We start from the raw sequence: 24,233 nt of genomic DNA on the forward strand, positions 1-24,233 counted from the left end.
AGGCAGTTATATTCAAAATATTACTACTACTACTACACACACACACACACACACACACACTTTAAAAAAAAAGTCTCCAGCTTCCTCATCCCTAGCTTAGACATCTCCTAGGACTGAGGTCTACACCCACTCAGACTTGAAATCCAGTTGCCCACAGTGGTAGACTTCGATAGGCCACTCTTTTTTGGTCGTTTTTCCTTTGTCTTTCAATTCCCCATTCCCCTATCAGTGTTTCCGCAGATAATCTCCCAAATAAAGTACCTCCACTTAGATCTTTGGGGGTGGAGGAAGTGTCTTCTGGGGGAGCCCAAACTAACCCACCTGTCTGAGGTACCATTGCTGCTTCACAGATCAGGCTGCACAGACCAGATTCATCATTTACTAGAATACACAATGCTGTGCTACAGGTGCCACCATCAGATTATGCAACACGGGGTCACAGATGGTCTGTCATTTTTTCTACTTCTGTTTTTGGAATTAGCATATTCTCGAGAGAATTTTAATTTAGAGTGCAGACATTAAATTTCCTATACAAAGTGATGCTTTACTAACATCATAGTAGTGTATGTTTTCCAATTCCCATAATTGAAATTTGTAAGCAAGAATGCAATTTCAGTTTGTGTGATTGCAGTAAATTCTCATATTAGTAAAAGAAAGAATTATGCAATAAATCGTGCTGGAAAAATTAGCTAATTATTTGGGGCAAAAATAAAGTTATGCCTAACCTCATATTCAAAACAAAAGTGAATACTAAAATACTAAATTGATCAATGAATTAAATGCAAATAAAAGAAAAGTACTCTAAAGCAACTAGAAAATATTGCAGAATATCTTATTTTGGTCTGGGAAATGACTTTTTAACTATGAAAGTAATAAAAGAAAATTCAAAACAGTTTTAGTTATTAATATGTAAAAATGAAATGTTTCTGTGTTATAATTAACATAAACAAAGCTAAAAGGCTAATTATACAGTGGGGAAATATTTTAAGAAGTTTTGACAAAGGACACTAAAACACAATATTAACATTATGGACTTTAGAGACAAATGAATAAATTCATTAGTTTAAGATTTAACTATATTTTATAGCTGTGTGACCTAATGAATCATAATAAATCTCCACTTTCTTGTTTTTTAAAGAGCAATAATAACATATCTATTCATAAAATTGTTTTGAGTAAATGCGATTACCTAGATACAGTACTTTGCAGAATGCCTGGAACATGGCAAGAGTTCAGTAAAGTCTAATTCTAAGTATTATCTTTACAACTGGTTTACAGGTTTTATAAATAATGAATCCTTGCAACATTAAAAAAAAGATGAACGTGTCATAGAGAAATCGAAAAAGGACATGAACAATTTACAAAAGAAGTTATTAAAATGATTAAGTGCTAGGCATTTACTGTAAGCACTTTACATGCATTTGTAATTTTAATACTTATAACAGCCTTATAAGTACTAGTTTTATTTGTATTTTAATGGGATGAGGAAACTGAAGCACAGAGAGGTTAAGCAACTTGCCTATGATCACACATCTAGTATTATTATACTTATTTCTCAAGGTGTTTCAGTGATTATCAAAAATATAATTTGAAAATTCCTTTACATAATGCAAAGTACCAAAAAACTTTTAACTATTTTTATAATTATTTTCTTATTAATAATACAATTATTAAAATATTTTCTTCGTGGATATTGGTTACATTATTTCCTCTCATCCTCATGAGAATTGCAAATAGTATAAAAATTTCGAGTGACTTGTATCATTCTATTTTATCTCCTTTCTCCTATTCAAAAACTGAAAATATTTGGTGTTTATGGAGAAGGAAACGGCGACTGAGGACAGGAGTGGGAGGGATACTGACTAACTTAAAAAAATTTCCAATAATGGTCTAAAATAGAAAGATTATGATATAACTAATACAGTGGAAAACTGGCAACCTAATGGTCAGAAAAAATGGGAGGTTATGTAAGGAAAATTAACTTATATAAAAAAATCTCAAGTATAGGGAGGCACTTCACTGTTTAGACTTAGGTGCCAGCAAGAAGTTCTAACAGCATCATCTCGAGCTTTCGGTCATTCTACACCAACCAGGACTGCAAGGCTGAGAGTCAGCATTGGTGGTGGCGGGGATGGGCGTTCATGTGGGCAATTGCCTTGTTGCAATGAAACCTGCAAGTACACAGTAAGAGAAGCTTTCCCACAGGCCACAGAACAGAAAGACTCAGAAACTAAAATCATCAAAGCTTGTGGTTTATCGAATCAACGTAAAACAGAGTGAGGAGTAAGGAAAAGACATGGGGTAGCTTAACATACTTAGAAAAGGGAAGAAGGTTAGAAGGACCGCACTATGTGAATTTTACGTTACACAGTGTCATTCCTATGTCTTGTCTTTCTTTCAGCCTTATCGGCCAGCCCCACCATCAGTGAGTGTAATTACAAGGACTAGAACTGAGAGTGAGCAAGGCACTCAGCCAGTGGAAGGTGCCTGAGTCAATAAATGTTTGTGCTGTAGAAGAGACACAGGCAAGCATGTCTGGCCATAGCTGTAGGTTGCCGAGTGAGCAGTTGTAGATTTTATCTGCATGTCTCAGACCAGAACGGGTGTCACCAATGGGTGGGACAAATTAAAGTTTCATGAATATTGAGTATCATGAATATTTGACCTCTCTTTTGCCTCATAAATGTTTAGTAGAACATAAAGTTTTGGTGTCTCATGTGCTGTATGATTATTTGATGCCTTTGGTCTTTCCATCCCCACATAATGTTTATCACTTATGCTCTGTTTATTTTATCGATGTCTAACCTCAGAGGTTATAAACTTACTATCTGTGCTTAACACATATTATGAGATTCTCCTGCCTCACAAGCTACTTGAATACTTACTATCACTATTTAATGTTTTTTATGAGTTTCATTGACTCCATTTCCTTCACTTCTATAGGAGAACTGAATATTCTCAAATAATAACTGCAAACACACCTTACAAAGGGGAGGGTGTGAAGAGGGACAAAGGGATCAGGGGATATACAGAGGGAAGACTTCTGTGAGTTTGTGGAGATTAGTTCCTCAGAGTGGTATGGCTCTGCAGGAGCTGCCCAAAGGTGAACAAGGTATCATACGCCTCTTCCCTCTGGATACTTCCTACATTCCCTCTCAGCTCAAATACTCTGGATGGGCTAGACTGGTTTTCATGAGTGATTTATAGAAATCTTCTTCGAGAAGACTTCACATAGCTGTAGGCTTTATAAACATTCCTTTTATAAACTGTTTCATGATGTTTATTCTTCTACCATCACGTCTAAACTAAAAACAATAAATTATTTACTTTAAGTTGACCAGCCTTAGCTAGAAAAACATACCAAAATCAGAGTATCAGAGAATATAACAAAGGGGAATACACAGACTTTCTTAAGCAGATGGCTTCTGTTATAAATTATTCAAGGTAGAATTAAGACTTGCACACAGAATGAATGTGATGGTGGGTAACACGTAAAACTGGGATTATTCTAATCTATAATTCCTGTTGCAATTGACTATTGTTTGTAGTTCAAGTTATACATTTGATTTTGACCATTGAGTGCTATAAATTCCAGCTGAACTTTAATTAGCTGAGTTCTAATATAAGGGAGAAAAATCCCCACTATCATTTACAGTATAAGACTTTCTTCTTTGTTTTTCATCTTGGATCATGGAAATCACCAAAGTTTTACTATTGTGTTTTAAGATTATGATCGAGTGTGTATGTGTGGGGGATAGTGTGAATCCAACATTTGGCAATTTCTGTTTACCCAGACAGTTACTTTGTGCTGGTTGCCACACTAAGACAAATTTCAAAAAGGAATATTTAGCACTTTTCAGTTTCTTACCCAGGTAATTTAATAATCATCTGGAGACTGTTATTAAGGCCCAAACTAAAAATGTCCAAAAGCCTAGGTGGCAAAATACTTCCATGAAAACAAGTGCCAGTTTCATCACAGTTCATCCTGACAGTGCCAAAAGCTGCATTGTTTAGAGATCCCATACAGTTTTAATTCTAAAAGCTGGCTTTAACCAAGATGTTTTTATTTTTAATTTTTAATGAAAACCAGTTTTCTATATGTTAATGGGTTTTCTATTCAAAGATAAGGAAATATTCAAAATGATTTTTACATATTAAGGATTATATTCCGTAATTGTTTGATAATGAAACTGGTCGTGTAAAACTATGCAAAATAGTGCTAAATTGAAGTTAATTGTATGTTTATGTAATCTTGTGTTTTAGTATTTGTCTATTGAATAGCAGCTGAGTGTGTGTGTCTGGGGTAGCGGACTACAAAGAAATAGGGATTTCAACACAAGAAAGAATAATATACAGCATGTTATGGGTAATATAAATTTAGAGATGTCAAATAGGTTTTATTTTTGTATCTCCTACAAAGCTTAACAATGGGTAGCATTTATTGAATAAATAAATGTAACATTTTATCTTATTCTTTTATCCAAATTTTTACAAAGGATTTTCAGAGAAACAGGAGGTTCTCTTTATCTTTGCAGTTCTATCAGAAAGAAATGAGCACAGTCTTCCAGAATTGTTCCAAGAGCAGTAAGGGTGGGAGGAGGATTATCTATGAGCATAACATTACTGGAATCTCCCCAGAACTAGAACAAGAAATTCCCTGTGTTATTGTACTAGGAGAAAAATGCCAATTGTGATACTCAGATATTATGCTACCCTGTCTTCCCAGTATTCTCCCCCGTTGACTATTATCTCCATCCACTGACCCCAGCAATTTCTCCCTCTCCTTGACATGGCTTCTTGCTAATAAAAAATGGATTGGAAGAGTGCTCATGTCCAAATGATTGGCCTATGAAGAGGGAATTTAGATAACTCGAGAAAGGTTCATGGAGGAATTAGAATTAGACCTTGAAGGCAGACAGTGTTCCAGATAGGTGAAGGGAAAAGAGCACTGTGGGTCAAAGGATGAGCATCAGTCAAGCAAGACAACGAGGTACCACGGCTTAGGGTTTGTGATTGCACCTTGTGCAAATATGGTTGACTATATGGAGTGAGATTGTATGGTGGAGGGTCTTTAAAAGCAGCTAGGTTAGTCCAACATTAAAAAAATATCAGTGAATGTAAATCACCATATCAGTAAGCTAAAAAAGAAAACAAAATGATCATGTGAATAGATACAGTAAATACACTTCATATTCTATCATAAAATAACTCTCAGAAAATGAGGAACAGAAAGGAATTTCCTCAATTTGATAAAGGGTATAAATATAAAAGCCTACAACTAATAACTTAATGGTGAAAGACTGAATGCCTTTACCCAAGAGTCGGAGACAATGCAAAGTGTCTGCTCTTATCATTCCTATTTAACATTGTACTGGAGGCCCTAGCCAGTGTGGTCAGGCAGGATAAAGAAACAAAAGTAGATTGGAAAGGAAGAAATAATATTTTTATTTACCGGTGACATGATTGTCTAAATAGGAAATCCTCCTAAAGTCTATGAAAAAGATACTAAAACTAATAAGTGAGTTTAACAAGGTCAAAAGATATAAGGTCAAATGTACAAAAATTAATTGCATTTCTCTATACTGACAATGGAAAATTAAAAATTGAAATTAATAAAACAGTACCATTAAAATTTCATTAAAATATAAAATACATAGGGATCAAGCTAACAAAATATATATAAGATTTATATGATGAAAACTGTAAATCATTAATGGGAGAAATCAAAGAACATCTAACTAAATGGAAATATATCTTATTCATGGACCAGAGGAATCAAAATTATTCAGATGTTGATTCTCCCCAAATTGACCTATATTCAGCAGAGTCCTAATCAAAAACTCAACAAGCTTTTTTATAGAAACTGAAAAATGTATATAGAAAGCAAAGTACCCAGAATAGCCAAAAAAATTTTGACAATGTAAAACAAAGCTGGAGAATTCATACTACATGGTCTAAAGATTTATACTATAAATATGAGTAACAAAGCCAATTTAATATTGGCATAGAATCGACAAATAAGTCAATGGAGTAAAAAAAGTCTGGAAATAGAACCATACACATATAGTCAATTGTTTTTTTTTTTTTAAACAAAGGTGCCAAGTTTATTTAATGGAAAAAGAACAGTCTTTCTAAGAAATGATGCTGAAACAATTAGACTTTCAGACAATGAACTTAGAGTATAATTTTGAAAACCTCAAAAGTGTACCATATATCTAAAAGTAAAACCTGAATTTATAAAACTTCTAGAAGGAAACATAGGGAAAAAAATCCTTTGACCTTTCATTAGGCCAAGATTTTCTTAGATATGACCAAAAGCATGAACCACAACAGAAAAAAAGAGAGACAAATTGAACTTCATAAAAATATAAAATTTCTTCTCTAGAAGGATTTCTGTTTAAATGGAAAACAAACCAAAAGCTGGGAGAAAACAATTAGAAAAACACCTATCTTATAATATAAAGGACGTATACCCAAAGTATATAAAGAACTCTTTTAACTTGACAAGAAGAAAAATAACCCATTTTTAAAAAATAGACTGATGGTTTGAATAAAGAAAATATATGAATTATGTGTTAGCTATCTATTATTGCATAACAATTCACTAAACGACTTGCTGGCTTAAAATAATGATAATCACTTATCTCACAGGTTTGGTAGGTTACGAAAGCAGGAGTAGTGTGTCTGGGGTTGTTCTGGTTTTCGCTGAAGTTGTAGCCAAGATGTGGGCTGGGGTTGCAGTCATTGGAGGCCTTAACTGGGGCTTGAGTATCTGCCTTCAAAATGGCTCACTCACATGGCTGGCAAGTTGGTGCTGGTTATTGTCAGGAAGCCTGAGTTCTTTACCATGTGGCTCTCTCCATAGGGTTTTTTGAATGTCCTCATTACGTGGCAGTTGGCTTGCCTCAAAGTGAATGACACAAGAGAGGTTAAAGAGGAAGCAGCAATGGCTTTTATGACTTAGCTGTAGGAGTCACATCATCATTTCCACAATACCATCTGTTACTCAGTCCTATTAAATGTAGAAGGGAGCTACACAGAGGTGTGAATACCAGTGTCTAGGGATTATTCTGGGGACCATCGTGAATGCTGACCACTACAGATAGTGATAAAGCACGTGAATAGCTTCACCTCTGTAGTCATTAGGGAAGTGCAGATTGAAACCACAAAGACACAGCAGTACACATCTCCTAAAATTGGTCTTAAAAACCCAACACTACAAAGTCCTAATAAGGACGCGGTACAACTGGATCCCTCACACTGCAGCTGGGAATGTGAAATGGCACAGCCACTTTGCAGAGCACTTTGGTGATTTCTGATAAATTTAGTCATACACTTACCATTTAACCTAGCAATTCTACTCTTACATATTTAAACATGATGAATAAAAACATAGGTCTGCACAAAGGCCTTTATGAGAATGCTTATTACAGTTTTACTCAAAATCACCAAAAACTGGAAATAGTCTGGATGCCCTTCAACCAGTGAGTGGATCATCATATTGTGGGACATCCATACAATAGACTTACAGTTCAGTAATAAAAAAGAATTTTTATACATGCCAACATGGTTGAATTTCAAAAGCATTATGCTAAGTGAAAGAAGCCATGCACGAAAGGCTATATATGGTATAATTCCATTTTTATGACACTCTGGAGAAAGAAGACTATAGGGACAGAAATCAGATTAGTGGTTGTCGGGGCTGAGGATAGTGTGAGAGAATTGACTATAATGGCGCATTGGAAACTTGGGGGCATGAGGGAAATGTTCTATATCTTGATTGTAGTAGTGGTTATACAACTATATGTATACATTTGTCAAGATCGACTTGAAAAGAGTGTATTTTTCTATAGGGTAAATACAATAAGCCTGACTTTAAAAAAAGCAAATGTAATTTATGTAAGTACTATGCTAACTTCCATATTTTAGTATCGCTATGAGAAGATTGGATTTGGGTAAATGTCAGGTTAATGCTATTAATTCCGAGAGAAATTCCAAGTAAGAAAGCTGTTTGGTTACGATAAGAGAAGTCAGTGATTGCATTGAAGGGGAGGTGTATTAGGTTCACCAGAGGAACAGAACCCATAGGGTGTGTGTGTGTGTGTGTGTGTGTGTGTGTGTGTGTGTGTGTGTGTGTGAAGAGATTTATTTTCAGAAACTGGCTCAAGTAATCCTGGAGGTTTGGTAAGTACAAAATCTGATGGGGGAAACTAGAGAGTCAGGAAGGAGTTGCAGTTGGAGTTCAGCAGCAGTCTGCCGGAGAAGTGGGAAGAGCTGTGGTTGCAGATGAAGTCAAAAGAGCTAATGTTGCTCCAAAAGCAGTCTTCTGGAGAATTCTTTCTTGCTTGAGGGAAGTCAGCCTTTTGTTCTACTCAGTAATAGAACAAACAGACATTTGTTTGGTTCAACTTCCATTTTGACTGACTGGATAAGGCCCATTGTGGAGGGCAATCCGCTTTACTCAAAGTCCGCTTCTTTAAATGTAAACCTGACCCTAAACACCCTCACAGAAACATCAAGGATAATGTTTGACCAAATATATGGGCACTGTGTGTCAGTGAAGTTGACACATAAAATTAACCATCTCAGGAGAGGATTTTGATTAACTGGAAAGGGGCATAAAGGACCTTCTGAAGTGACAAAAATGATGTGTCTTAATTGGGGTGGTGGTAACATAGGTGTATACATTTATCAAAATTCATCAAGTTATAAACATAAGATCTGTGTATTATATTGTATGTAAATTATATGTAAGAAAAAAGTCCTAAAGGGGCCCTGGGCAGCTGTGTCATGCATGACTGATGTAATATCTCATACTGGGTATATGTATGTGAGTGTGTGTGTGTGTGTGTGTGTGTGTGTGTGTGTGTGAGAGAGAGAGAGAGAGAGAGAGAGAGAGAAAAGAGACAGACATGGTAGATAAGTGATGGAGATTTTTCCTGCTCTAACATTTTCCTCCCCATTTGTCTTTCCTTTATTCTTGAACCACCCACACCCATTATAAAGACTGGCTGACTTCTTCACTCATCATCATTTTAAAGACTGCATTATTTTCTCCCTAATTCTTTGTAAGTATATGGGTTTCTTCTATTCTGCTCTCTTTTTCAAATGATTACTGACTAATTAGGCCATTATATACCCATTGCTAGACTTGAGAGTTAAATATGCTTATTCTTACTAAATGACTAAGGATCTAGGAAGAAACTTTAATTGCATATTTATCTTTTATTAATAAAGGCACTTTAAAAGATGATGTATATGGTTACCATTCTAGTCCTCCGATTTTGACTCAAAGAGATCTACATATTTTTTATCCCGATAGACTCAATGCCATCAGAGGACAAGGTAATGAAATCTTGAAGCCTAATAACTTGTCCTTTACAATTTGTCCAAGAGCAAAGGAGAGCAGTTTTTAAATGTTAATTTGGTCATTTGAAATGTTGGATAATAGCCTGTATGTTTTTTTTTTTTTTTAAAATAAAAGTCCTTAGTCAAACAAAAGGAAGCTATGACATTGCCAAGTGAAAAGTAAATCTATGTTTGCAAAATCAATTTGTAGATTAAGGTGAATATTTTTCATGCAAAGTAGTCTTATATTCTAAATTCATTAAAATATAAACTCCAATTAATTTAAAAATATAATAAACAGTATTATTGAACATGTTTTCAATACATGCATTTAGTTCTTTTCAGAGGAGAGGGAGTTGTTATATCCAAAATCATTCTTAAGCATAGTCTGATATTATTGTTTTGATATTTGAAAGGAAAAAATGGTATTTATTTATTCTGTTTCAAATTATACTCTAACCTATAGAATAAGAATAGGCACTTAGAATTAGGAGAGACACACCTAGTCTTAGCCATTTATCCCCTCTAGGTTTCCTGGGAGGAGATAGGACCATAGCCTTATTTGTTATCAGCACTAACCTGTGATGAAGACTCTTTCTCTAGCATGAGCCAGGCATCAGACTTCTCTGTCCCCCAGATATAGGGAATATATTTCAAGGCTCCGAGTGGTGTCCTTGAAGCCCCACTAGGCTGGAGGTTAGAGGGAATATCCCCTACCCTATACACAAAGAGAAGAGGAGTAGAGACCTAAAAGCAAGACTCTCTCAAAAAATTATATTTTTCATCTCCTTTCCTTCCCATCTCTGCTTCCTCTTTATATCCTCCAAGGCCCGAGGGATCTGGAGTCCAAGAACAGGTTCTCAGTTTCTTATGTTTTTGGTCTACCTGATCCTTAAATACACATACTCATATGTATGTATTTTCTTTTTTTTCCTTTTCTAATCTCACATTAAAGCAGAAATACTACCAAAATAAACGCTAAATTTAGTGGACTAGAGGCAGATTTAGCTACATGCCTGTAGAGCTACTTTTTTTCTTTTTTTCCCCCACAAGATGAGATAAAACTGGATCGAGGGTAAGGGAGAAAGGGGTGTTTTAGACCTGAGCGAAAAGGAGTACACGAATGTGATTCCTGAAAGTGAGAGGGAGCTTTTCTACTTTTCTACCGGAAAGCTTTTCTACTCCAGTAACCAGGGAGTGGAAGTGTGGCTGTCTCCCTTGTATTCCCTGAAGACAACAAAAAGATCTGGACACCAGGTAAGTGCTCTGAACTCAGAGGCAGGAAAGAAATTGTATACTTGGGTGGAGATGAGTGTGTGAAGAGAAGCTTTAGTCCTCTGACTAAGCTGGAATTCCACAGACTGTGTTACGAATTTCCCTGGTATTCAGGATAGTGGAGAAGCTCCTCCGACTGTTTCATGCAGGCACAAATCTACACACATTTAGCTTTTGGGAAGAATAGAGAGTTTCAGTGACAGAAAAAAATGAGAATTGGCTGTGGATAATACAAGTATTTAATGTGGGCCTCCATAGGCATTGGCGATGTTAGGCTCGTTATAAAAAATAATTGAAGTTAACCTTATTTTTTTAAACAACATGCCAGACAATCGTTTTATTACTTTGATTTTAACTACAACAAAGAACAGACAGATTTTGAGCACAGTGTTTTCTCAAGGACGTGTCTGAAGGGCTCAGTAAAAGCAACATCATTGACTCACACGACACCTAATTGAGTACCTGCACTGAGTACTGAGTATTAGGTACTGGCCTAGGTGCACTGGAAGCATAGTCTTTAACTGTGGTCTTCTGATGCTAGTTTTCACTCTTCATGGAAATGGTTCTCAGACTTTGGCAGCCATCAGAATTGCTTAGCTTGTTAAAACACAGATCACTGGGCTCCATTCCCAGAGTTTCTGCTTGAGAAGATTTGTGGTGGAGACCAAAAATCTGCATTTCTAACAAGTTTTCATGTGACACTGATGCTCTGGGTCTGGAGACTCCTTTTTGAAAACTATGGATTTATAGATTATCCTGAATTTAATAGGGGAAAATGTAGAGAAAAATTGTTGTTAATGGCAAATTAAGGTTTTCTTAAGTGGATAAGTATCTCTCATGACTTTTAAGGATGATTAGAGTGTATTTGGTGGTCATAACAATGGAAAAACAACGCAGAGAATGACAAAGCCCAATAAAGAAAGTTTCCCTCTCATATAGTGTCCTAAATATAGAGGACACTATAGTCTGAGAAATTTTTTAGACCTTAAAGCAATTCATTGGAAGAAGTCTAAACAACGCTGGGCCCTAAGTACTAAATGATGCAGCAGTCCAAATAAATGCTAAAGGATTGCCAAGCTGAAAGCCAAGGTGCCATTTGTTTTTCGCCTGCAGCCCACCACTGCTTCTAATTAGGATCAAAATATTCGTATATAAAGAACGAGATAAAACTGGATACTGTGTGTGTTGAAGATAGGTTTATTTTGATAATATCGAAAGCATGATCATTGGCATGGTTTAAAAATTCACAGCTTTAGTTTTGTCTGGCCAAATCTTTTGATGCAGTTAGAATTTAGTCTAAATGTCATGGATTGGCAAGAACATGTGTGAGACCATATTGGGAGTTTTATCCAATTTTGATAAAAGTCTGTAGTGTCTTTTGGAGTTGGCATCAGAATTTTCTTTGACCTGCTTTTTTTCTTATCACCTATATCTCGGCAGTCCCTAAGTTCTCTCAAATATTCCTTGTACTAGTAGCCTATATTCCCTCCCTTTCCTTCCTCATGAAAATTTTTCAGGCTTATTTGACTGACTCCTCTTTGTCACAATTTGAAACGCTCCCCTGTTGCACCTTAGACCAATCCAAACCTTCCCAACATAAACATTTCTTTCTACATTGGCTCCTTTTCCTATGCCATTATAAAATGCAACTCTCTCTCATTCAAAAAAATTTATTTAGACAATCTCCTCTTTTTGAATACAAAAGTTGTTAACCAGTGTTTTATATTTGGAATTATATCCTGTGCATTCTTTTTCTCAATGATCTTACGAGCTATGATTATGGCACATTCATGGATGGGATGTATTCACCTATTAAAACAGTTGTTTAAATCTTGACATGGACGATGTTTAAAATGTTTTTGAAAATCTTTATACCGAACTATTGATAGCACATCTTTCCTAGTTACAAATATCTATCTTTCTATCTGTCTGTCTATCTATCTATCTATCTATCTATCTATCTATCTATCTATCTATCTATCTATCTGTCACAATGGTCAACTCTGGGTGGTTGGATTGGAGTAACATGCATTTTAGGATATTTTACAATAAATATGCATCATCAGCACAATAAAAGTTGTAAAGGGCATAATAAAATAAAATGAACATATGCTCTCATGTAAAAGTGATTGCTAGTAGGATGTGGGACTTTGAATTTTTTTTTCTGCTTGTATACTTCCATTTTTTTACACTAGTACTGAATAGTAATTAAATTTAGTATTAAGTATCATTTAATAGCATTAAATATTTAATAGTATTAGATAGTATTTACATTTAGTATCAGAGGGTATAAAATTAATCTTTAATTAAAAATTATATTTAGTTTATGTAAATATATGCTAAATCATATATAATTCTAATATCACTTTTCTGTGCAGAAACTTCAGGGGTTGCTTTTCCTAGTAACCAAAGTTCAAATCTCTTAGTCTGGAAATCAAGCTCTCCATAACCTAGGACCTGTATGTTATTGCCTTTCATTATCCAATGCTGCATCTCAACAATATGTCAGTGTTCTTGGATGGAATCCCCATTCTTTTCTGCTTCACCATTCCCCTAGCTTTCCTTGACCTCACCTTTCTGCATGTTCACACTCACCTTTCCTCCAAGGCTTAGGCCAAATGCCATCCTCCATGGACCTGATCTAGTCTAACTCTAGCATCTGAGTGCACGTACCATTTTGTTTTTCATTTTCAAGATCTATTTACTTCTTCCTGTTTAGTATTTGTACACATATATTATTAGCTCCTTAACTTTATTTATTGTATATGTTTTGTGGGAAATGGGGACATAGTTAAACTATGTAAAATCTATCTTCATATATGATCAGTCATTTATGAGGAGAAAAGCAGATCTGGGTATGAATCCTGCCTTGGCCACTTACTGGCTGCATTTATACAAGGTCCTTAACCTCTGTGCCTTGTATTCCTTATTTGAAAATTTGAGGGAAATGGTATTTAGTATTGCTAAGGATTCAGTGAGGCAATTATGTAAAGAATGCATCATTACAGATTATCTGATATAACATCAAATGTAGTGGTTTAGCTAAAAAGAGATTGTTTCCCTACCAGGGATGTCTTGAGGTGAGCATTTGATGGCTGAAAGGGAAGCTCTGACAATTCCTTTGCTAAGACAGCTGCTTCAATTGTCCCAGACAACGAAAAGAGGGAAAAAGAAAGTGAGACCTGGGGTTGCACATATCATTTCTTCTCCCATTCCACTGACCAACATTAGTCCTATAACTACATTGAGCTGCAAAGGAGTACGGGTAGTTAAGTCTCAGTTGTGTGCTCTACTGAAACTCAGGAGATGATGGGTCGTATTACTAAATGGGGAAGGGAAGAAAGGGGCCAAACAACAGTCACAACAAAATCAAGATTCTGAGTCTCAAAGACTAGCTCACACCCAGCTGGGATGAATTCTCAACATGAAAGACCTTGTGAGACCTTCTGATAGCTTTCCTCTGATCTCTCCAGCACACCCTTCTTTCTATAGATTTGCTACACATACCTTTTCCTTCAAACTCTTAAAACTCGTAAAGGTCAGGGAATCTGCCTACATGTCTTATTTAACTTTTAATGTGTTCCCTCATCTGTTTTACTCTCTTAGGTTAAATTAAGAAAAATCACAACATGGGTATTCCATAAATTTCAGTAGTTTAATTAAATAAGGCTTTGGAGAATGTGCTGTTGAGTTTATGAACACGCTATATTTGTATCAAGATGATGGTAGAAATCTCTGGCTGGTAGAAAAAAACCTGATTTATCTTTTAGCTAATTTTTCAGTTCTTTGTAATTAGGATATTCCTTCTGCTTCCATTATTGAGCAGCTATCAAAAGGGAAATAGAGCAATTAGGATGGCCCCACACTTTTATCATTGGCCCTGCAGTTTTCTAAAAGTAGTTTTTGGGATTATGTAACAACCTCTACCAGTGACAATATATCAATGTTATTACATTTCACCATGTGACAGTGTGCTGTTGTCTGGCAGCTCTGAGGGTCATTTGCACACAATGTTAAATAAAAGAGAATTCTTCGATCTTTACATTTTTATTTTAAAACAAAACTTTATATTGATTAACATCTACTTTTAAACAGAATGATGCATTAATTAAATGCCTTGTCATAACTGTTATAAGCTCTGTCAGAAAAATAGACATCTCACAACTACAGTGTCAGCTTTTTAATAAATACAGAAAACAACTTAGTAGTCAGTCAGAATTATATAGACAGCTTCATAGTATATTATGTGAAATTATCATATACCCCAATCGTCTGTGTTAAGGCAATTTAATTTTATATATAATTCAAAGCCAGAAATAATAAGAAACTTGTTTAATGAGAATTTGTTTCTTAGAGCTATTTTATAATCAAATATTTTAATGTAAAAATACACTCTACTTAATTTTTTTTAACAAAGGCAAGACTTGTTAAATGAAACAAATAAGGTTATATTACTGATAATTTAAAAACATTTCTAAATTTCTTTGCAGAGGTTTAAATAACTTTAATGAAGTAGCTGGTAAATGTAAAATAGTTTTAAAGGTATGTTAAATATACACAAAATGAATTTCTATATTAATATGTGCAAATTTGTATTTTCTTATAATTTAGAATTAAAATATTTTATTTCAATATTCTTAATAAGATTTATGTACCATACTTGTCATTGTGTGAAATTAATATCAAAATCACATTTATCTGTGGTACAGTGTAAAGTTAGTAAAAGTTCTTTATAGTATAAATCACATTTTCCATTCTTGGTGACTGCAGTGTTTTCTTTTTTCGTTTTTTTTTTTATTGTTGGTTTAAGTAATTTTAACTGAAGTAGGTTGTAGAGGTTAGAAACCTGATTAATAGAGTTAGCTTACAAAGATAAATTTTATGCAGGAAAATATTACAGGTAGATAAAAGAGTAGTGTTGTTACTCTCAGGTATTTCATTAACAGCTGCCCAGATAGCTGAACAATTGTTTAATATAAATCTAATAATTTAAATACATGGTTTCATGACAGTCATTACATGGGCCTGAAGGCAAATTTATCAGAGGCAAAGAAAACAATAAAAAGAACAAGAATGTTAAAGAAGAATAAAAAAATAGGACTCAAAGGGAAAGGTTTTTTTCCTACAGCACTGATTGGTTGTATTATATATTTCTCCTGTTGTTGACATAAGACATACAAAATTCTGCAAAATCTAATTATAATGGTTTCTTGTAATATCCTTCCAGTTAATTCTGTTTAAAAACGAGATGATATTGTAAAAGTATTATTTTCAAAGGAATAGAAAGAATAAAAATTTGTTAACAAAACTGGGAAAAACCAAATCATTCTTGTCAGCTAAGTTAGGGTTTGCAGAAATCATAGACACTAGTATAAAGTGTAAACAGGAGGCTAAAAGAGCTTTAGTAACGTACAGGTGTGCAGGATCTGAGCTCATAATCAGAGTCAGGTTCCAGGTTGAACCGTATGTGATTCAATTGTCCTGAAAACTGGCTCATATGTTATCAAATGAATTCTCAAATATTTTTAAGAAAGGAATGTGCCTATACCCATGAACATTTAATTAAAAATGAATTAGTGTAATATTTATTCAAGCACAACTTTCAACACGGCTTTTAACATGCCAATGATTTCAAGATACATCACAATTTCAGAGATGTCACATGAAAAAGTGGATGGCTCATAATCAATGAAATATAAATATGTATAACCAGTTATCCATAATAAATTTTTCATAAAGAAAGTAGAAAAGGGAAGTGATCTGAAAGAATGCTAGTAGTTCTATATTTCTTTGAAAATACATTTTGGTTTGCATTGTATGAAATGGAATTCTTAAGGTCAATATTGATAAGGGTAGTCATAAATTAAATGTTAAAAGTAAATAATACTAAATACAATATGCATATGCTTGAACTCCCACATAGCTATGTTTCACTTGAAACTTTTATTAAAATATATAGCTCTCAAATGCTTTCAAACTGAAAGAATCTCTAAGAGTTGTGAAAATTTTAAATTCTTAGTTTTTAAAGGGTCTGTCTTTGTTCTCGGTGCATAGATTCAAATGAGTTTTAAAATCATTAAGGATGTTTGGAAACGAAGAACATAATACCATTACATTTGGTTATTTTTTCACAATTAGGCTTATTGAGTTTGAAGTTTTAGGGCAGTCCCTTAAGAAAACTGAGCGGAAAAAAACAGGAGTAAGGAAAGGAAGTAAAAGCCATTAAGTCTAATTTGCTATACTAGGTACCTGGAGGAATATAATTCTATGAAGAAAAATTTTCATAGTCTGTCATAAAAATATTTCATTGTCTCATGGATACCTGTTGTCATACATAAGAATATCTTCAATGAAGATTAAGTATATATTTAAAATATTTGGAATTTATTCTTCAGTGAAGTGTTGCATCTGATGCATGCACTATTTTTAATTATGAGTTTTGAAAAATTCGCCTCTAGAGAAATCTATTCTGTTTAACTTTAGATTTCTTTAATCGTTACTAACCAACGCTACATTGAACATTTAGGACATAATCAGATTTTTGGTGAACTTTTGAGTCCTATGGAGAATATCTATGAGTTTATAAATATTCATAAATTTAAAAAAGATATCAAATGCTTATAAATCCATGTACACTGCAGTGTAAAGATATCCCCAGAGAAATAACATGCATACAGTTATATTGTAGTGTGTGTATGGCACATTTCTAAATCATTATATACTTTAGGTCACAGAAATGCTGTCGTACCAAAAGTGGTCAAGTTCTTTGTTAACCATTTAAAATTTCATTATTTGTGTTTAACGTCAGTGAATCTCAAAAGGCTCCTGTGGTCATATTAGTTGAAAATAGGCTCTATTTACAAATATTATTTACTTTAAGAATACCCTGTTTTCCCTTACCTTTTATTAATTCTAACTTGACAAATATTAATTCTCTTCTCACAAGCCATTATACAAGAAAATATCAATTATTCAAGTAAAATATAAGCTCTAAAATCCTTAAGAATTAGATTTTTAAGTAAAAAAAGAAAGCACAAGACATCACAAGCATAATGACAGTCATCATTTAGCATTGGACTGCCTATCAGGAAGTTTGTTCCTTCCTGTGATAACAGCCTCGGTCCATTATAAATTAGTGCAAACTAATGAGAGTGTAAAAATAGAAAACCCTGAATTTTTAGGGGTTTCATTTTATTATGCTTTTTCAGGTAATTCATTCCACATGAAAATTAGTTTATGAACATCGTAATGTTCTTTTTTTAAATTGTCAGCATTTGAATAAATGGATAATTTCTTCTTTTTCCTCTTGGGAGTCTGTCAAGTATCCACTTATTTTCCTGTTAAGGAAGGATGCTCTGTGACAGGCAGGCTGCGATACGATTTTTACATTATCCTTGGTGATCGAGGGCATCTTACACAAGTGAGTCACAGTACTGAATTCTATCTATGTCCCCAGTCTCATCTAGGGAAGGAAATACAGTTCAACTTAGAGTCCTAATTGCTTGGCTTTAGGGGCCGGCTAATGGAGCTGCTCTGTCTGTTGGCTCCAGAACAACCTGTTTTAAAATGCTCCTTAGGGTAGAATATGGGGTGAGGGTTTGTCTTCATTGAAATGCAAATATCTATGCTTAACTCAAGTGCTGGAAGACAGCAAATCTGGGAAGTTAATTATAAGAAGACATTGTTGTCATAGGCAAAGCTTTGTACTGCACACAGAACTGTTGGACTTCTAGCCAGTAAAACCAGACTAAGTCTGTAGGGATATGGTAACTGTGAAGAATTTTCCATTGGGGAAGGTAAAAAGCTCATGGTCTCTGTATCAATCTCTGGGGCTGAGCTCTGCACAACTCTAGGGAGTGCTGTTCACACAGGCTAAGGTGCGAATGGGTTTCCCTGTAGTTAGCTCCTCGAAGTTGATTAGCAGGAAAGATTGGAAGCCAGTCACGGCCAGTTCAGTTTGAATTACTCTTTTCTGCTTTGCTTTGAAATTTTCTCATGCCCATATACTTAAGATTTCAGTAAATCCCATTTCACAATACTTGCCAATTGGATATTTCAAAGACTCAAGAGGTAGAATGATATTATACAATGAACACTAGTCTGTCAATAAGAAGGTAGGAGTTCTCGTTGAATGCTGCCACCTAATCACTGGGAAGGTTTCTGAGAAATCATTTAAACTTGCTGAGTCTTGTTTCCCTGACTAACTAAAAGGGTGAGTTAATTAGCTTATTGCTCAGATACTGTCTGTCCTCCTTCAGTTGCAGACTTTTAGAATTCTGGCAAGTGGTGTCGAAGTGATACAGGGAAATAATATCCTTAGGATTCATGGAAGGACAAAAGTAATATAGCTTTTAATTTGAAAAATGCTAAGAGCTACTTGGAGTAAATATCTGAGAAAATGTAGTCAAAAGTGTGGCAGTTTGTTTGAGGCAGAGTTTCTAAATATCTTGTGAATTTTAACGTGACGATTAGCTAAATGAAATGGTGAAACATCCATCCAGTTTACCAGGTAAGAAGATATAAAACTCCACATCTGCAAACAAGGAAGCTGCTCAAATTTTGATGTGAAATAAAAGTGTCCCTTATTAAACATTCAGCTTTTAAAACCAGTATTCTAATAAAGTGACATTGTATTAGGTTTTTATGGCAGTAGTAACTTAGCACTTATTTAATCCAGTCATCTGTGACATAAACTTATCCTATAAGAAAGAAAACCAAAATATAAAAGCAAAGAGGAGAGAACATTGGATTTAGTATCCATCTTGTCAAAAGAAGAAAACAAACCACACGCATAAAACAACTCAGTTTCAAAAGCAATATCCCTCAAGATTTAAGGTTTCATCTCTTCACCTCTTGCATGAGTGAAACACTAACCATTTATTTATCTGGCTATTCTTGTCTATTCACTGCCAATTATTGAAGTGTTTGGCAACATTAGTATAACTGCCTTAATTATTGTTATCCTTTGCATGTTCCATGCGGGGATTACTGTACCCTTGTAGTGATACAATGCCCAAACTGTCTCAGCATTGCGTCTCTCTGGGAAGCATCGGAATGGCAGGTACCTGTAAAGTGTAATCAGTGCTCTTCAGATGATCTACATTCTATGCTGACCTAAATAAGTTATATATTACAGTAAAGTGCTACAATGACACTAGTCTCAAACAGTAGTAAGACACATTTTTTCTCTGAAAAATTCAGCAGCGATGTGAGTCACATGGTGATGAGGACGCTTGTCAGTCTTCATTCAAGTCGACAACCAGCAGCTGGCACGATCTGGAACAATCTGTCTCCTCCTGTGACTTCTAAAATTATAATTTTTAGGAGCAATTATTAAAAATCCAGTTTCCCATAAAGTACTTTTTATCTTTTTAGAAGTTGCACCTGAAAGTTTCATGAGCATTTAATTTGCTGATATCCATTTTTATTTCTTCAGGTTTCTCACGTCGGTAGGTTACTGCTCTTGTGCAAACACTTTGCAGGATCAACTTGTCCTTGATGGAGAAGAAATATTATCATTAATTAAGGACCTAAATATTGGAAGTAGACAATGACATACTGATAGTAATTCTTTTTTAGAATTCACTGACCTTTTTTGAGGCTGACACCCTGTAATCTGCTGAGGACTTTATTTTATTACTATTCCATTGTAATATCACCTGTCTAATAATAAGGACTTTAAGCAACCCAATCAAGAATGTAACTATGAAAATGATGAAAAATATCCTCAAGTAGCTTGGGCTAGAGAAACATTCTGTAATGAAGCAAAAAAAAAAAAAAAAAAAAAAAAAAAGGATTAAAAAGTAGGATGAGTAAATCAAAGGATTCCAACAAGTAAACAGTGTTCACCATCTCAATTAATAGGACCAGAGATATTTGCATATCTACATTTTTAAAACAGAGGACTGCCATTGCTGTTGATTCAAAGAGTGAGCTCTCTAATTTTTATTAAACATTTATTATTAAAACATTTTCAACATAAAACTCTCTTTTGGAGAATAGCCACATTAAGGTATTTTATAAGAGCATTTGTTTGCAGCTTGATTCTTTCATTGTACTAACAGGCCTATGTTCAAACCCCTTAACCAAATATAATTTTATCCATGACGAAGAGAGATAGTCTTTGTAGTTTGTACCCTTGATCACTAGTGGAAAATAGGATTTAAAAAATTATTTAACAGCTCTACTCATTAGTTTATATTTCTCTTGTTATGCTTGCTCTTCATTTGTTGCACACCAGTAATGGGAAATAAAGTAAACATCTGCAGAATCTAACTCAGTACTACTGTAATAGATGAATAAATATTTCCTTTGAAGTTTCAGTGTAACTTTTCATGATTATTATACATAGCTTCTCCAGGAAATGGGAGCGTCCAATTCAGGACAATAAGCAATTCTCTTCCTTCAGTTTTTATGAATTTATTTTTTGCTTGTCTGTTAATCCAACCTACCCTATTTTGCGTCTAAAAATTCCACTGTGTATTTTTTCAGGAATAAATAATTACTAGCTGGAAAAGGATATGCTGCCTTAAGAGGGGGGCATTCTAGGTCTCTGTTTTAGCACTATGCCTTTGGTAAACTCTAGCTGGAAAGTCTACAGACTCTGTGGCTGCCAGAGGTATTACCCAGATCCAAGAGGATCATGGTTGCACAATACGGAAGTATTCCACAGAACTCACCAGCTGCCCCAGACTCACAAAATTACCTCCTGGCCTAAAGAGGCACGTGTTTTCTGTGTATTCTCCCTACTTTGGCGACTTCACGTAAATGTCTGAAGGTCTCCCTGAGAGGGCCTTTCAGGAGGGGACCTGCCAACGCTGAGAAAAGCAATCACCCAGTCATGGGTGATTTGGGTGTAAATCCCAGGGATGACCAAGCATGCTCTTGAATAAGCCGAGAACTCAGTAACAGAGGCAAGAGCTCCTCCCCAAGTGGGAAGACTTAGAGTCCTGGTTTTTTTTTGGTCAATGGTAAGATTCCTTGAAAGAAAGCTTAAAGGGAGGCTGGAGGATACTGATTGGTACAGAAGCACCAAACGCAAATACAAGTTCCCCTTTGTCACAGATCTCCCACACACAGAGAATCCAAGATGCACTATCCAAAGGGGATGCCCTTGGAGCCTTCCACGGCGACCCTAACGTTGTGACATGCACACCTTTCATCCTGACAGACTGTCATTTCCTTGGCTGACTTAAAACTACTCAATCAGCTAAGCAGATCCTTATAGGGGGCACGTGGCTTGATCCCACTTACTGGCTTCTCGCCTAGTAGGAGCTTAGCCAGAAAGACCAAAGAACACACTTTAAGTGTGATTGAGTGGATAGATAATAGAGGTGGCTAACAAATGCCCTTTCCCTGTCCTTGCACAATAGTTGTGAAGGAGAAGGGAGTCCCCTAGCTACCAGTACATTTCACAAATATTTCTAATGTGTTAAGACAGAGGACATTTTCAGGGCCAAAAGGTGTGTGCATTTTTAAATGTCATTTTGGATAGCTAAACATTAAGCCCTGGCCATAACTATCTTCATAGTTTAGGTCAAACAAGGGCTTTTCCTAAGGAGCTTTAACGGAATACTTTCTGTAACCACACTTAGGTCACAGTAGGTTTGTTTACTTAACATAATAAATGACATGTTGACAGTAAGGGCTCTATTTATTAGAAAAGGCACTTGGCTTTTTGGAGTGATTGCTACAGCCCCAGCTGGCAGCACATGGGCTGTTTTCAGAGCCAAATTCATTATGGGCTAATATCACTGTAGATGTGAAGGAAGAAGGAAACAAAACTGTGGAGAAAGTTTATTTTTCTGTGCACTCTCTCTAAGAGCTGGAATTATTCTTACAGGTTGGAAGAGACACTAGAAATAATAGTAGCAGTATGAATGTTTTTGGTGAAAGCAGAATTTCAAGTTTATTTCTAATTCATGTGTAGCTTAACTCCTAACATCCGACAAAGCAGGGTGCTACCTTTCGGGTTCTGATGAACTTTTGTTTAAAAATGGTCTTTGGACACAGCTCTCACATGTTTCTGTTGTTTATGTGTCATCTTTTAATGTACGTACCTCTTCCACGTTCATTGGCTCATTTAATCTTACACAACTCTGAGGTTGTATGATGGTCATTTTATAGATAAAGAAACTGAGGCGGAGGGCCATAGTGTAAGAGGGCTGAAATTTCTTAGATACTAGTGTCAGGGACATGTCTTAAGCCAAGTTCCATGCCCTTTTTGTTGAGCCACCTTTATAATCACTCACCCTGTATTTTATTTATATTAGAATGAAAAATACCAAGAAGGAATAGCTCTTTTGAAGCTATGCATCTTGCAAAAGCAAATTCTTAATTTTTTGGCTTCACCTGAAACATGTAAGTAAATGTTGATTTGATACGAGGAAGGTTAGAGGTGGAAGCAAGTTTGGGTTATGAAGGATAATTATGGCTCCATAGATCTTGTGTCTCAGGGTGAAACGGACTTCACATAGGAACCTCCTACTCCTGGCTCAATGAGGCCTCTCTAGAAAATCTGTTTGTGTACTTCCGTGGAAAGGCACAGCATGGAAATTTAGCCCAGATGGGAGGTGTAATGATTCAGCCAAACCAGGCAAACATACTCGGCTGGTTTTGTAGGGTACCACCGCTGGGAGATGGAAAACATTGAAGCAGCCGGTCCGTTCTTTAGGAAGTTGATTCTGGGCCCTTTGGGGGAACGTGATTCACTACAGATACTTTTCCAGTGATTTGATTATTAAGCTTTGGCTCACCTGACGCCTGGTCCACATAATGCTGTTCCATGAAAGCACATGAGGTTTTACATCGATCAAGTATAACTTGAGACAGATTGTGAGGGTGAAGACATTGCACACAATTCCTGTAAGGGGCAACAAGTGAAAATACACACTATTTAATAAGGTTGTAGCCTGTCGTATTTTCAACAAGAAATAAGATAGAGTCCTGCTTTAGGACAGCAGCTTTGTAAAACTGGGAAAGAAAACTATGACACTTATTCGTAATCTTGGCTGAATTTAGTGCCATGGCAAAGTTACTTTCTAACCATTTAAAATAGTTTGATAATCAAAATAATGATTTTTCTATCTTAAGAAAATCTCAAGGAGATGAATAAGATAGTCACCACACACAACACTAGCCTATATAGATGTTTTAGAAGATAGATATTAAGACACTACTAGAAAAGTTTAGCAATGAATAAACAGTTCAAATTTATGTTGAGTTCATTAGTAATAACTACATCATTATGTTTACTGCATTTCCAAGGGAACATAAATTGCTATATATAATTTTAAAAAATCAATCCAAGAAAGTGAAGGTCTTAAAAATTTGAATAAAACAAATTGGAAGGCACAGTGAGGTTTAGAGAGTGGTCTTTGAGCAGGACTCAAACTGTTATTGGACAATTAATTCTTGGCACAAAACAATAATGCTACCTTCACTTAACATATATCACCTTTCATTTATCCATCATGTATTTCTACAGTGCTTCATAACCACCATTATTCTTTATCTTTAATAAAAATACAACTATAATAATAGCTAACATTTTTTTCTATGATTATGCACCAAGTACAAACTTTTTAAAAATTTTTTAAAAATTTTTTACA

The 24,233-nt window shown here is 35.1% G+C and overlaps 1 protein-coding gene across 2 annotated transcripts in view; it reads right to left on the bottom strand.

The window, feature by feature from the left end:
• Nucleotides 1-15,114: 15,114 nt before the first annotated feature.
• The window catches only part of ITGB8 (integrin subunit beta 8), a 72,051-nt gene continuing 62,932 nt past the window's right edge, over nt 15,115-24,233 (bottom strand). For both annotated transcript variants that reach the window (XM_033088568.1, XM_033088569.1), the window contains 3 exons: nt 23,379-23,485; nt 20,214-20,377; nt 15,115-20,117 (listed from right to left, as the gene is read on the bottom strand). In XM_033088568.1, the coding sequence (XP_032944459.1) occupies nt 19,995-20,117; nt 20,214-20,377; nt 23,379-23,485 (394 nt within the window). In that variant the 3' untranslated portion in view covers nt 15,115-19,994. The remainder of the gene's footprint in view (nt 20,118-20,213; nt 20,378-23,378; nt 23,486-24,233) is intronic.

Source organism: Rhinolophus ferrumequinum, chromosome 20 (assembly GCF_004115265.2).
Source record: "Rhinolophus ferrumequinum isolate MPI-CBG mRhiFer1 chromosome 20, mRhiFer1_v1.p, whole genome shotgun sequence".
In the NCBI taxonomy this organism is placed as follows: Eukaryota; Metazoa; Chordata; class Mammalia; order Chiroptera; family Rhinolophidae; genus Rhinolophus; species Rhinolophus ferrumequinum.